Source organism: Lissotriton vulgaris, chromosome 1_1 (genome assembly GCF_964263255.1).
Source record: "Lissotriton vulgaris chromosome 1_1, aLisVul1.2, whole genome shotgun sequence".
In the NCBI taxonomy this organism is placed as follows: Eukaryota; Metazoa; Chordata; class Amphibia; order Caudata; family Salamandridae; genus Lissotriton; species Lissotriton vulgaris.
The window spans coordinates 1,588,737,829-1,588,754,235 of NC_141685.1; the positions used below are offsets into that span (position 1 = coordinate 1,588,737,829).

Sequence of the window (16,407 nt, forward strand, 5' to 3'; positions counted from 1 at the left end):
TGGCTTCAAGAAGCTCCAGCCTCCAGCACCTCTTCCCTCGAAGATCAGCCTACTCCCTGCATCCTACGGACCGTGGGCCTCCATCTTTGGTGAGCTGCTTGAGGTTGCTACTTTTTCTTCTTCAATGCTAGTTGTGCTACCATGGCTCGTTGGTGCTCCCGCTGGACTGACCACCTAGTCACCGACTTGGGAAAGCTTGTGCATGGCTCCTGGTCTTCCCCAGCATCACCTGGTCCTCACAGCTGCAGTGACAAGGTCACCGTCGACTCCTCAGAAACTCCAGACATTTGTGGGCATTGTGTTCCCATGCCTCCTGTTCGCCTCTGAGTGGCATAGTTTCTGTCCACTCTGCTTGCATGTAATTCACTCCCAGAAATCACTTTTGGATTCCACTGGACTCCTTTACAGTTTTCTCCAGAGGCATCTTCTTCGAAGGATCCCATTGCTGTCTATGGCAGGTACCGACATCACTTCACCCCTATGCACCCGGCTGCCCTGGTGCAGGTAACCTGGTTCCTGGGGCTTCCAATGGTGTGCAGGCTTTCCAATCTTCTGTCTTCCAAAGTGTTTCTTCAGAGTCCTCCGGGACAGGGCCTTCTTCATAAAAACTGAAAAAGTGACTTCTCCATTGACTTCCATTGAGCACACAGCTGTGTTTCAACTCTGCTCACAGCCTCCGTAGGGTTACTGGGTACTTACCCTAGGTGGGTCCTTGTGACCCTGGCGCCTCTGGTTCTTCTGGTCTAAGTCCCGTTCTACTTTGCAGTTCGCCTTCTACTTATTTATTATATGGTTTTGTCTCCCTCTGGAGACCACTGTATTGTGTGCTACTTACCTGATTGCTTTCTAATTATTCTTGTGTATTCTGTTGATATCTCTGGGTAGAAGATATAACAATATGTTAGTGATGGCGTGTGTAATAAATAAGACCTATTTTTATAAACACTGTGTGGTTTCTTTTCATCTAACCTACAGTACAGCTTAAAGTTGGTAAAACAATCTGCTTTCCACTCCTTCTAGAGAAGCTTGAAGGATGCTCTCCACAGCTACTACTTTGTAAGCTTTCATAGGTTATTAGAGACCACTAAAAGGACCACAAAGTCTGTCTGGATTAGTGAAAGGTGCATCTAAAAAATAAGTGTGCACCGTGTACTAAGCCAACCTCCTACAATATCTCCAGGTTGGAGATATACCAATGTGTTAGTGATTGTGCTGTGTAATACATAGACTTATTTTTATAAAACACTGTGTGGTTCTTTTTCCTCAAAACTACACTGTCGATTACATGTAGTAAAACAAGCTGCTTTACCCTCCTCTAAGAGAAGCCTGAAGGCTGCTTTTCACAGCTACCACTTTAAGGCCTTTCTATGGTTATCAGAGACCACTAAAATCACCATAAGGTTTGTCTGGATTAGTGCAGGGTGCACCACTTGAATTATTGTGCATCATATACTAAGCCCGCCTCCACCTGAGAGAGCATGTAATTAGGGAGAAGAGGCACACTGCATGCCTTTTTGACAGCAAGACCTGTTGTTATCAGAGGAGATGTGAAGACAGTGTTCCCTGCGAAGGACAAACACGCTGCACTTGCAATATTCCTCCGGGACTTGGCTCTATCATCATCAGGTGAGATGGAGCATCTTTTTTTTTAAGTTCAAGAAATTTTTATTTGATAATAAAATGGAAAAAACAAGGTGTCAATACAAAGTACAGTGAAATATAAAACATCGAGAATGATGATCAATAAGCTAAACATATAGTTGTAAATAGTATCGAGGGAGAAAATCCGGGCTATAAAGTAAAAGAAGGAAAAGGCATAGAAACATTATCCATAAAAGCGAGAAAGAACCTGAAAAATAAAATATGATAATGATACAATGGAAAAAAAAAGAAAAAAATAGAATGCAGTGAGCGTTTAAGGAGGTTTGGGAACTTCTTGTTGTGAAGGTAATGGACGAAACGAGCGTTTAGCACAAGTGTCCAAGTAGAGCGTGACAGGTAGCCATAAGTCCAGACGTTTTGCAGCCATGTGAGCCGGAAAAACAAAAGCAGTGTCAAGCCTATGGTTGTGGCAAACATTAAACCACCACGCTTTAAAGGAGATATTAGCAGAATTCTTCCAATTTACCGTTATCTGCTGGAAAGCAGCGGCCAACAGCAAGTCAATAATCTGAGGCTTTAGTTCGACATTATCCCAACAGGGAGAAAGGCTGCCCAAGAAAATGTGTATGTGAGAAAAAGGAATGCACGTATGAAAAATCAAATTAATTTGAGCCCAAACCTGTAACCAAAAAGCATGAACAGAGGTACATAAGAACAACATATGAAACAAAGTCGCTTGCGGGGAGGAGCAAGACCAACAAATATGAGGGATGTTTGGGAAGCGCTTATGGAGGTCAGCAGGTGTATAAAGGAGTCTGTTATAAATAAAAAACAGGGATTGTGTTAGGGTGGCTGATCTTGAAGACTTGCGGATCTTAATCCAGACTTTGTCCCATAATGAAATTGGCCAACACGTGGAGAGGTTGTGTTCCCAGTATTGCTCTACTTTGGATTTGGGCCTAGGAGAGTCAGTAGTGTGAAGGTATTTGTAAATGGAGGAGGCTTTTGGAGTCTTGCGCAAAAATGAATGAAGTAGAGAAACGGGGGTGGGAGAGGCAGGAGACGGATGTGATTGAGAGAGCTGATTGTAAGTTGTTAATACAGCCTCCTTAAGCAAATGGTAGTTGCGAATGAAGGGGGCAGGTAAATTATGGAGAGAATAAAGAGTGGCGAAAGACAGGAAGGAGGATTGAGAAAAGAGTTGAGAAATCCATATCAGCCCCCTGTGATGCCATGCTTTCCAAAAGAAGGGTTTGTTATGAATAAGTAAAGTGGTGTTATGCCAAATGGTAGAAGAGAGGAAATCAGCAATGGTCGTGGGAGGGGAATGGGAAGAAGACAGGAGCAGTTTAATAGTGAATTTATGAATGGGGGTAGAAATGGAGGAGGGTTTTCGGGAAAAAGAAAGATATTCAGCGAAGGAGAAAGGAAATAGGAGAAGGCGTTCAAATTTCGCCCACAGAGGACAAGGGGTGCTGGGATCTTGCAGCCAGAAAGAAGCTTGTCCTAATAGAAACGCCTTATGATAAGGAGGGAAATTTGGAAAGTTAACTCCACCCTCTGTCTTAGGACGAGTTAATCCGGCAAGAGACATTCTAGGCTTTTTCTTATTCCATAAAAAGGAAATTAGAATTGAGTTAATTTTTTTAAAACATTTGGAAGGAATGGATACAGGAATATTAGAAATAGTATAAAGGACTATGGGAGACAATATCATTTTAATAGTATCAAGGCGCCCCCACCAGGACAAATAAAGAGGATGCCACTTGGACGTTAAGTCCACTAATTTTTGGATACATTTGGATAGACAGAGGGAGACAGTATCTGGAATAGTAGGAGTAATATGTAAGCCAAGGTATTTAATATGGGAGGATTTCCATGTGAAATTGGAGGCAATTAAATCAGGTTTACATGTGAATTTCGTCAACGGTAGGATCTCACATTCATCATTATTGAGTTTATAGCCAGATATTTGGGAGTATTCATGTACTTCAGCAAGGAAGGCCAGAATCAAATCAGTGGGGTTAGAAATGAAAAGAAGGATGTCATCTGCGTATGCAGCTAACTTGACTTGGGAATCTGATATCTGAAAGCCGTGAATGGTAGGATTCTGACGAAGTTTAGATAGAAAGGGTTCTAAGGCCAAATTAAAAAGAAAAGGAGACAAAGGACACCCTTGACGAACACCTCTTCCCAAATCAAAAAAGGAGGAGATTTGACCATTAGCACAGACAGCTGCACGTGGGTTGGAGTAAAGTAAGGAAATCAAGGAAATACATTTGGGACCAAAACCAAACCAATGAAGGGTGTGGAATAGATAGGTCCATTCAACTCTATCAAATGCTTTTTCAGCATCAAGGGCAATGGCCGCATGGGAATGGGATAACTGACGGGACTTAGATAAAATATTGAATAACAATCTGGTATTATCGGTTATAAAGCGCCCTTTAACAAAGCCCGATTGTTCCTCACCCAGAAGATCCGGGAGAAGAAGATCGAGACGTGCTGCAAGAGATTTCGCAAATATCTTATAATCAATGTTAACTAAAGAGATAGGCCTGTAATTCTTACAATGTTGGGCGTCCTTTCTCTCCTTAGGTATGAGGCAGATGTGTGCATCAGAGAAAGAGCCGGAGGAAGAACCCAATGTGAGGAAAGCATCAATAAGGGAGTGTAGTTTAGGGATGAGAAGTTTTGAAAAGTGAAGAAAGAATTCAACAGTGAAGCCATCCAGCCCAGGAGCCTTATCTTTTTTTGAAGATTTTGGAGTGCTGTGAGTAATTCTTGTTGAGAAGTATCGAGCTCTAAATGAGAAAGATCAAGCGGAAAGTGAGCTGGCTTTTGGATATTGGAGAAAAAGCGATCTAAGGATTGAGAGGAGGGTTGGGTTTCGGAGGAGTATAAGGTTTTGTAAAAGGTAGAAAATTCAGTAAGAATATCTGTGTCTTTGTGTTTGAGAACAGAGTGTGTGTCATAAATTGATTCCATATTCAATTTGTTATGCTTTACTTTCAAATAATTAGCGAGAATCTTCCCAGCCTTATTTTTACCACCATAAAACTTTGCACTCAATTTCAATAGATATAAAGATGCATCATCCGTGGACTTTTTGTTGAATTTCATTTTGGCATTAATCAAGGCTGTTAGACTGTCTTGCGATCGGGAGGTGAAATAAGAATGCTCCAGTTTCTTTATATCAAGAAGGAGAGTAGCTGTGAAGCTACAGGCAGTTCTTCGTTTTTTTGCCACATAGCTAATTATAAAATCCCTTGCTGCAGCTTTGAAGGCGTCCCAAATGGTGTGCTTAGAAAGGGAGGGAGTATCATTAAATGAAAAAAAATCATTGGAAAATTCAGTGAAAGATGCAGTGAATTTGGGATCTAAAAGTAGGGAATTATTAAAGCGCCATCGTTTGGGTCCAACTGATTTAGGGAGAATGTCAAGTTGAACTAAAGTGAGGGCATGGTCTGAAAGAAGTATCGGGCCTATCTCTGCATGGGTAAGGGTTTGGGCGATGTCATGAGTAACAAAGATGTAATCAATCCGGGATTGGGAGTGATGACAGGGAGAATAAAAAGTAAATTCTTGCAAATCTGGGTTACATAAACGCCAGGCATCCGTAAGTTTATGCTGAGAGATAGCCTGAGAGAAAAGTTTATGTGACTTATTAGGAACAAAATGAGCCTTAGAATTCCGATCCAAAAAGGGGTCAAGGGGTTGATTGCAATCTCCCGCTAGAATAAAATTACTATCAATAAATCTGGTGATATGATGGGAGAAGGTGTGCCAAAAAATGGGGTCACCAGCAGTGGGGGCATAGACGTTTAGAAGGGAAACTGGAACATTCTTAATAGAAAGCTTAACAAATGTCCAACATCCCGTATCATCTGATTCTTGAGTAAGCAAAGAATGAGAAAGTCTTTTGTGACATAGAATGGCTACTCCATTACGCTTACCATCCCCTGGAGAATAATAAACATCACCCACCCAACTTCTTTTCAGTTTAACAGATTATTCAGCAGATAAATGGGTTTCTTGCAAAAAAACAATATCAACATTTAGACGTGCAAGATGTGATAAAATTCTCTGTCTTTTGATGGGAGAATTAACACCCTTAACATTCCATGTAACTATTTTTAGCGACATATCATAAAAATGGATAAGAGAACATCAATAAAAAAGGAGAATAAATAATACCCAGAAGAATAAAATGGATAGAAAGGATATGAGAGTAAAAAAGAGGCCAAATGATAAGAAGTCGAAGAATAGTGAGGAGGAAGAACAAGTGAGCAAGCAGGAAAAATGTTAGAAGAGTCAGAGAGAAAAAAGAAAGAATATACCAAGAAGAGATAGGGAGAGATGAAGAAAGGAAATGCAGCAAAAACAAGAACATGGTCGGGAGAAGATGAGAAGCACCAAAGAAGAGATCGGAAAAAAGAAGGAAAGAAAAAAAAGAAAGAAAAGGATGTGAATGCAGAGCAAAAATGGATACCAAAATAGTGGTAGAGGGAGTCAAATGAGTAAGAAAATAAGTTAGAGGATTGCAAAGCAAAAAAGAGAGATATAAGAAAGAGAAGAACATGGAAGTGGAGGAGAGAGAGAAAGAGAAGACACCTTTAAATATAGACTAACTAGAAATAGAAACAAGATCAGTGACAAAAAGGGAATATCGAAGAACAAGGGAAGGAAGGGAGACATACTTACGAAGGTCGAAACTGAGGAAGGGCAGTCACGATGGAGGGAAGACGAGAAGAGAAAACTGAGGGGGGAGCGCCCACTGGGGGAGGCAGCACAACCGATGTGAACGAACCATCAAACCAAGGGAAGGACATACTGTAAACAGTAAAACCTGTGGAAGGAAAAAGAAAACAAAAGAGTTGAGGAAAAGAAGACATCACAAGATTTACTAATAGAGACAAGATGGCAGAATAAGGGGAGAAGGAATGAGCATATCTTGAAACTAGAGGGGAACATATATGAAGGTAAAGGATTTAGACAGGAGAAAAGTATCAACATCATAAGGGAAGCAAACATATATAAGATTAACAAAAACCATGCAAACTAGTAAATATGCCAGAATGGAAGGTTATGAAAGTCATGGAGGAAAAGCTGATGATGTATTGGAGAGGTCCATTTCAGATGTGTGGCAGGAATTGAGGAAGCTCCGAAGGCGAACAGGATCCTCGTAGGTCGTTGTTTTGTTGTTGTGACTGACTCTAAAAAGGCTGGGGTGGAAAAGGCCGTATCTGGCGCCAATGGATCGGAGCTCCGGTCTCATATCCAGGAAAGCTTTGCGGCGGTTGGCTGTGGCTTTGGCGTAGTCCTGCGCAAAGAAGAGGGTAGATCCTGACCAAGTAAGGTGAGGGGAAGCGCGGGCCGCTGATAAAACCTTGAGAAGATCAGTATATTCCAGAAAGTACATGATGACTCCTCGTGGTCTAGGAGAGGCAGAGGAAGAGGAAGATGAAGAAATGCGGCCTAGCCTATGAGCTCGCTGGATGTTTAGCGTTGTTCCCTCAGGTAAATGAAGGAGCTTAGGCAGGAAAGATTTGAAAAAAGCAACGGGGTCAGTTCCCTCACAATTTTCCGCCAGGCCGTAAATACGTAGGTTGTTACGTCGATTTCGATTTTCAAGTTCCTCGACCTGCTTCTGAAGAGAAGAAATCTGCGACTGCATATGCGTCACCTTGGAGGATGATTCTTGAAGGGAAGATATGGAGTGTTCCACAGTCGTCACTCTCACATCCATCTGTGACCAATTATCGGTTAAGACCTGCAATTTAGAGTTGGTTTCCTCCATGAAAGGTCGAAGAGCACGTATCTCCTCTAACAACAGTTCCATAGATACAGCTGAAGTAGAGCCGGACGGTGATGGAGGGTCTTTTTTGAGGCGCTTCGACGTAGCTTTTCCTGAGGGCTGAATAGGACGTTCTGCGTTGGACTGTGATATTTGGATGGCAAGTTCTTGAGATGCTTCCAGGTGCGCCAATGCAGAAAAGTCTTTGGAATTCTTGAGGAAAACACGTTGTGGAGTTTTGGAGACACGACCAATAGCGCCTTTCTCCATATGATGAGTCACCAGCAAAAAGAAAGGAATACAGGGACTAGAATCTGGAATAACCTGTATCCGCTTAAGTCAGTAAAGAAATGGAGGAAGGTTGGTGGACAAGTGCGTGCAAAAACAAGAAAGTCCGAAGGAAATGCCTTTACAGCTGCTCAATGGCTACAAAGGTGCACACAAGGTCACACAACAGTGGCCACATGCGTGAGTCCAGAAGCCTCCATGCAGAAAAAAATAACACAGAATGCCCACAACATGAAAGACAAGATGCCAGCATTGATATATATAAAAAAAGAGGAATCCAGAAGAAGACTGCAGCTGCGTCGTAAATGAGGGCGGTTCGAAAAGTACATGCAGTCATAGGCAGGCATTGGCAGCAAAAAGAAGGGGGAGCATCATGTGGAGAATGTCCAAAAGAGAGAAAATGGCCGCCAAAATGATAATGTCCATAAACATTGCCTTTGCAGGACCAGACGAGCAGAACAGAGACACTGACATGCCAGAAGTCGAAAAAAGAAGCTCACCCGAAATGCCTGTGGAGGTCTGGGACAGTAATCAAAGGCGGCATTGTCCGAGAGGAGAAGCGCGACAGACGCGCAAAAGAGAAACAAAATGGCGGTCGCGGCTGACAGGGAGCCGCAGCCGCTCCCAAATGCCACAAAAAAAGCTCACTGGAGGTGTAAATGCGCCGCCGCTGCAATCACCGCGGTGCTCTCACATTCCGACGTGAAATGATGCCTTCAGTAGGCGTCCGCAACAGGAGGGAGAGGGTAAATCCCTTGGATGGTCCGGAGCGCTCACACGGGAGCCGCCATCCACATCGGGCGCTAAGCCACGCCCCCCCAGATGGAGCATCTTCATAGTGAGCTGGCCGGCAGAATCCTGTGCAATAATCTGGGTGAAGGATCTCTTCTGACAAGTGGTCAAGTGTCATTCCTAACATACTTCATCTTATCAGTGACTGGAATTTCTGACGTAAATTTAAGAATGCCTGACATAGATTATGGGGAAAAACAACAGGAGTAAACCTGTAGACCAGATTGAGATCTGGGTGTACATAAGTATAAGGCAACAATATCTCAATCGGATTCAATTGGGCAGCAGATATATTTGCATGTACAGTACATTACAAAAGATCTGGATAAGGAAAGAGAGACTCACAAATTTCGATTTTCAAAAGTGCATATAGCATTATATATTTGGAAGGAAATATAGGCAAAACAATCAGGGAAAATAAAGTAAAGTAGTAAGCAGCACTTATGGCAAGTAATGCGGTGGCCTATATTTCCTTCCAAATATATGATGCTATATGCACTTATGAAAATCGAAATTTGTGAGTCTCTCTTTCCTTATCTTTTGTAATGTACTGTACATGCAAATATATCTGCTGCCCAATTGAATCCGATTGAGATATTGTTGCCTCATACTGACATAGATTATGTGCATCAAGGTGTGCATTGCAAACATTTCCTTATGAACATATAAGGTGAGAGGAACGTCAATTCAGATTACTTGTTTTCGCTAGACGTCTGTATTTGTTCTTATTTAACATTGACATGGTGTAAAGTAGACACTTGTCCCAAACTGATGTTGCATAAGAACTTATATCTACACCATTAACCGAAAAACTTAACACTTTCACAGTTCTTAGAAAGATGAGGTCTGATAATATCTGTGTCAAAAGGCAGACATGACAATGATTCAGCCTCTGTCTAAAAGTGAGAAAATGGTGACTTCTATTACCTAAGCTGGAATCGGGTCCTACTTAAAATGAAGACGGACCTTCAGGGCTTTATGTCAAAACAATGTATTTCGTGATCATTCTGGGCTCTAGAATGCTTGCTTTAAAACTCTAGTGTGAATCTATCACTGGATGTTTCCTCTGGATGTGAATGGTTCCAAACAATTCCAATTCTGATCACTTCTATTTATCCATGGCAAAAGTATTCATCAGGTATCTGACAGCTGTAGTGGCCCAAATTTTGACCCATGGATGTCAAGTCTGTCCATATCTGGATGACAAGACCAACACTCCTTTGGAAGACCACTTTCAGAACAGACTGCAAGTACCTACAACATTTCTCAACAAAGTCATCCATGTATTAGGAGAGGTCTTTGTTAATTCAACCACAAAAAGTCCAGTTAATGGTGGTGTTTTTGGAACTTGTCCAAATCAAACCTTTCCTTTTCCGGGGAGCTGCAAGGCATGTTGAAGAAAATCCAGCTTCTCCTACAATAGCGATCATCTGTCAGGCAGGTCACTCTCTTCTTAGTTTTGTCACCCCGCACTTTCCTCATCCCTAATGTACATCTGCTCAAAAGACCCATGTATCAGGGAGCTCCGGTGACATTGTATAATTGTTAAGCAGTCCACTTTCCGGTGATTACAAATGGAGAATTTGATAGGTTGTTTTCATCCATACACTCTGCGTTATGATAAAAGGGCGGTAACAAATGCATCAGGCACTTGGGGTATCGGTTGACTTGGCCTTTTCTTTAAATCTTTTAAAAAAAATACTTTTGATGCCTGGACCCTGGTAGTTTTAAAAGGGAGACAACCCATTATTAAAATCACCTAGGCGGATTTCGTCATATGCTTAATTAATATTCTTGTAAAGGAAAGACTGACTTTGCATCAGGCAGTTGGGGTTTGCAACATATTTAGAGGTGAAAATATCTTTTTTTGAAGTGGTTTTCTCCTGATATGACTCCTCCACAAGGTGCTATAGGATAGTTTTACAGAATGATATTACATGAAGTAGAGCATATGTTAAAAAGGATTCCAATACAAAAAAAATGGCCAGAAATGAGATAATGGGGTCACATAGGTGTTTAAGAAAAGAAACATTGAAGACTGACAGGTAGTTTGACATTTTGTAAGTTCGGGGGTGACTGAAATGTATCTTTTTTTATTTTAAAGAAGAGCACAAATTACATCATGCCTTTAAATTAAAATGAATTGTAATGGCTAACATGTTTTCTTTTTTTTTCAAGAATCGAGAACCGCAGACTCCTAAGCAAACAAGAAAAGAGACTTTGTCTGCGAAACAAAAAGAAAAACATAAAAAGCTTAATCAGAAAAACATTCCGGCAAAGGCATGCCCGGACCTGCCCAGGTACTGTTTGTCACAGTTCTACTTTCTCTTAAGGCTTCAGACACATTTGCTTTACATTTGTTGTATGCTCGCGACTTAAAAAGTATAACTTTGTAAAGACCGATTTCAGATAGTTCATCGCAAACAGTATGTGTACTAAATTCTTCCTGATTCTTTGCTTTATCATTGACACATTTTCACTCACAAATCAGTATTAACATCTTCATAAAAGCTATAGGTGATTTTCATTCATATTTGGTAGGAGGAATGAGGAGAGGGGTAAAAGTGGGGATACGAAAGCTGCATTTGCTATTTAAACATTTTATGGGAAGCTGCTGTGAAGCACAATGTATTGTACAAGGCGCTGAATGGATTCGCACCAAGGGGTCGATTAGGATTGCGGTGATTCCGCAACATCCGGGCCGGTGGAAGCCACCGCCGGCCCGGAGGATGCAAAATCACTGCTGCTGACCTTCAAAACACCCATTGCCAGATTATGATGGCGGTGGGATCAGCGGCGGACGGCAGGTCCATCCGCCGCTGATCTGCGGGGTGTTGGCCGCAATTTGGTGCCGGTGTCTGCAAGACACCGCCAGCCAAATTACGATGGGTTTGAAAACATGCTTTTCCGCGGCGGATTTACCGCCGTGGAAAAGCATGTGGATAATAGCTTCTGGAGGGCCCTTGCAGTCCCCCAGGGTGTTGGGGGTGCACATAGCGGGTACCTATGGTACCCCCCTGCATTTACATGCACAAAGCGGCAGGCAACGCGTGGTGCCTGCAGCTTTGTGCATGTAAATGCAAATCATGCATTTTTAACCTTGCGGCGGGTGTTGCATCAAGCAGCACCCGCCACAAGGTTGAAGATACAGGATGTGACCGCCAGGGTGGCGGTCACATCCTAATTGGGATGGAGAGACCGCCGCTGCCCCTGCGGACGGTCCCTCCACCTCGGGGGTGGCGGACGGACGCAGGTCCGTCCGCCATCCTAATAGGCGCCCAAATTAGGATTGCAAGATGCATATTGCATTAACTCGACATCTGTTTGTTTTAATAAATATGCATTCAGCTGTTTTAAAAAATACATGAGGTGCAAAAATAAGTGGCTGTTTTAGCAGATGCCAATTTGATTGGCTGAGAGGAGCTTACATGTTTGCTTCGAACTGAAGATCGTAGACCCCATTGGTAAGCATGCATTGACAAAGCCAACATCGTTGTTCTTTGGCAGCCCGCAGTTTTTTGTTTTACCTTTATATATAATAGGTACTAACCAGGGCCGAACTGGGAACCAAACCGGCCCTGGCAAAGTGCTTGGCCGGCCCCGACCGCGCTCTTTGCCAGGGCCGGTTTTCGGCCGATTTTGTTACTGGGCCGTTTTTGCAGCAAAGCCCCCAGTGGCCCAAAACCGCCCCCCACCCTTGCGGCACACCGGGGGATTGCTGGTGCCCGCAATGGCCTGTCTGGGCCTGGTACTAACAGTGTACAAGAAAGGGGCGTGGCCAACCAACAGGAAAGATGGCTGCTATCTGAAACGTCTCCTATCACCTGCTGCCTTAATCCCCTACATTCTGCACAAATATCCGGCAAGCACAGCTGACAAACCTGATGCCAAAAGCCCACTAGCTGCGAGACAACAATTATCTATGTAATTACTGGATCCCTACATTGGCCCCTGGACAAGAAATATGGTGCGGCCTGTGTGGCGGGGCACAACTGCGGGCTCGCATGTAACTGCAGCAGATTTTCACAGCTGTAGCAGCTCAGGACTTGCCCCTTGTTCATTCAGGAGCAACTGAACAGATACTGAGGGGGTGGGGGGAAGGGGCGCTGACCCCTTGCCTGAATGAACGACAGCCCCTGAAATTGGGGGCTGATATTCTTCAAATGTTGTCAATGTCTGTGGTAACATTTCGCTTTTTACATGTGTGGGGCAGTTGGGTGGTAACCTGGTGGGCTCACAGCCTCTTTTTGTTGGTATTATGTTTCGGGGCGACAGGCACTCTGCGCAGTTCAGGGGGCGGGCAGCTTTAGGTATGTCATGCTGGGAAGTAATATGGGGGTACAGTATTAGGGTTTGTGTTGAAATGTCTGTTAATTTTTTGTTATATAAGTCTTATGGAGACATATTCGCACTTGTGCAGCGGCAACACAGGATAGATGTTCCTATTTTTTGTCCTCAATTACTCAAATTGATTGAGAGCCGCTGCTGCGCTCCACACATGCAACTCCTAATGGCCTTTAAAATAACATCATTGGCCGCATTACAGCATACCGCACAACCCCAGTCCCTGGTATTGGGCACCACCTAAGGGCTCTATCCACACCTTACTACTAGTAATTATCCATACCTACCACTTTACACCCTCCAAGTTTCAAGATCCTCTCCTGGAGCTGCAATGGTTTGGGAGCTAGAATCTAACGAGGAGTGGTTCTTCAATACCTTAACCGACGCTCACTAGATGAGCTCCTATCACAGGAAACGCACTGTCTAGAGCACCTACTATGCTTTAGACCGCATTGATCTGTGTGGACCTACGATCGATAAGAATTTAGAGGTTGTAGTCACCCAAATAGTAGGTAGCCCATTGGCTACTACCTGGCAATTCCTATAATGCCCCACAATTTGGTAATTAGGTGGCACCCCAGAGCCTTGAATTTCAGATTCGAAAGACACAAGAAGACGAAGGACAAAGAAGAGCAGCTGACCCAGAGAATAGAGCGCTTGGACTGGATTATGTTGCAAAACCCTGCCTGCAGACCAAAGACTTGATAGTCATGGAACACTGTCTCGTTCTGCCACTGAGAAGACCTCTACAAACCCCAGAGGCGCCAAATTGTCCAAGAACTCCCTTGGTGTAAAGTAGATAGTCCCCTGCATCGTAGGCACCAAAACTGCAGAGCCCAAACTCTCGACTTGCAGCTCCCTGGCCCCACCAATAGCACAACTGTCCAGGAGAAGGCACAGCAGCTCTGAAGGATCAACTCTGCCTCCTCACCAAGTTTGGAGGCACCAGGATTTTAGGGAGCCCGGGAACTACCACCACTACAACCACCAACCTGGTCTACACCTCCACGACTCGCCAACTGTGGAAATCATCGGCGGACTCAAGACAAGCTGTGCATGGAATAAAGAGCGAAGGACATTATGGAAGATGCCGGCAGACCTGGATGGTTTCCACTCCCTCCTTCACCCCGCCTTCATCACTGGTGTAGGAGCAAGCGGCACGAGGGCGTCGTGTTTGCAGCCAGGCAGGGGACGAATGGACAAGAGTGCACAGAGTGCGGCAGCCTTTGTAGTTTGCTGCAGAGTGTGACCTCAGTTCCCTGTGGAAGTGGCCCAGCTAGGTCTGGGTGTGGCTTCCAGGGGCTCTGGTAAACCACTTCTCGGGCAGCTGCTCTGCATGACAGCTTTCACCACATCTTCACTGCTCCATACGTTGCCCCCACCCCCTGTCCCAGGAGACTAGACCCCGGTCTCAGGGGAAAACCTGTGGCAGTGGCGGTTGGGGGAGTGGCGGGGTGGTAGCAAGGCTTCATGTTGGTGGTGCCTGCTCCCTCTAGTTTCCGCCAGATTACCTAGCTGGGTTTGCAAGTTTGCCCCCAGCCTATAACTTCTGTGTTAGCTAGCATATCTGATCTTTTTTGATTGCCATCAGAACAGGATTAATAGATCTCTTTATACTGTAGCCACCGCTCTGTCGCAGTTTAAGACAAAGTCCGACTTAAATCCACAGGGTTTGTCATACAGTTCATAATACAACTGTCTGTAGCATTGCTACGCTCATCGTGAAAAAAAACATAGGATATTCCTGACTATAATACCATAGAATCACACTCTACAGATATATACAGCTGCAAGACTGAAATTCACCTGCAGAATAATGGAGCACATCCACCGCAGTTGGGGGAGCCTAGCACACGAGTACTAGCGTAAGCTTTAATGATTTGCAGCCAAACTACATGAATCCCAGTTCTCCTTTCCTGTCCACCATGGCCTACAAGAAATTAGGAACTCGAACACTCCACATAAAAAGACTGGGCACGGCACAGTTCACAAGAAAGAGCAAATGCAAGACAGCTCATATTGGAGTACTCTCCAGAAGTATAGAAATAACAGTTTTTTGCAAAAACTTCAAAAATGGGACGTGCAAATATAATAGTCGAACAGGAAAAAACACAGGGTCAAGACATTGATATGGAAACATGACCGGAGAATTCACAGTATAACAATATTATTTTACAAAACCTCAAAGGGCATGAAAGTGAACAGGAAATAGAGCCAACTAAAATAGAGCTAATAAAAGCTGTCAAGCACTCAGAGCACCAGGAACCATTATCTTTAATAACAGAAACGGAGATACTCCCAATACTAGATACAGACTTTACTTTACCAGATCTAAACCTTAATCTAGGTCCTCCTCTACAGGCATCAAAAACAACAACAGAGACACTTCAATTATTTAATAGCACCCAAAGTAATATTTTTGACTTAGTGGAAAATTTGTCACGCTCACCAGAATTTCCGCTGTTCAATACCTTGCAATCTCCTAATATGCAAGATCCCACAACCTGTTTGATATTTACATTATAAAGGATCCTGGAATCTATATTGACTCCTCTGGATAACTAAATGGAAAACTCTGATCAGATATTGGAAACACAAATAATCAGTGGATAAAAAGAGAAAAAAACAACTTAATCAAAATCCTCAAGTTCCAATAAGAAAAGCAGAAGAAAATGAAGGAGGAAAAGAGCAAAACCACAAAGTATTCCCAACGTCTGAAGACCATTCCCCAGTCAAGAAATAAATGGTGATCTAAACGGTTAGAACTATTCCAAAAGAGAAGAAAAGCAGGAACGTCAAGGATGACAACATTTACTTCTTCCGCAAATTATTTAAGGACCCTATAAGCAACAAAAAAGTACATGACGTCATCCCATTCTTTCCAATCTTTAATCAGAGGAGATCCCTTGAGTTGTTTAATCCCTCAACAAGCAAAGAAGAAACAACTAAACATGGAACTCCAGTAACAAAGGCATCAGAGCTCATACTATTAAGAAAGGAAAACAGAAAGGATAAAACTAAGTGTAAAAGTAACAAGAAAAGAGCAAAATGAAGACTCACGAAACGAAAGGTGCAGAACCTAAAATTTCCACATCCTCTGTCTCCTGAACAGAAACTTTAGCAGATGAGCATACCATTACGATTTCGGAATCTACACAATAAAAGGGTCACCATCAATTACTAATTGATTCAAAAGAAGATAATAAACACTTAAATCCCCTGGCATCAGATTTTTCCATAAATCTGACAAATAACTGTCCATCTATGACTAATTCAGTTTGAGAAGTTGAACTGACTTTCAGGATCATAAGTGGACAGGAGCAGCAGACTCACTCCTGTATTCTTGAAGTAACGGACCTATTCCCCAAGGAAAATTATCCACTGAACCAATGGAGAATAGTGAATCTTTTCCACAAGATCCACTCACTTCACTCTCTGACAACATCAGAAATAAAACTAGTGGCCATTCCGAATAAATCTCAAATAACAGTGGCAACTGTTCAATTTTGGTTCCACGTGAACCCCTCCATAATTTTAAAAGAGTGATATCCTCCATAAAAATGGATTTGACGTTGCAGGAGTAA

At 43.1% G+C, this 16,407-nt stretch overlaps 1 protein-coding gene across 1 annotated transcript in view; it reads left to right on the forward strand.

Annotated features, from left to right (window-relative positions):
- CFAP54 (cilia and flagella associated protein 54) overlaps window positions 1-16,407 on the forward strand; it is a 2,285,874-nt gene that overhangs the window by 955,943 nt on the left and 1,313,524 nt on the right. The window contains exon 33 of the mRNA XM_086918163.1: window positions 10,658-10,779. Coding sequence (XP_086774289.1) covers window positions 10,658-10,779 — 122 coding nt within the window. The remainder of the gene's footprint in view (window positions 1-10,657; window positions 10,780-16,407) is intronic.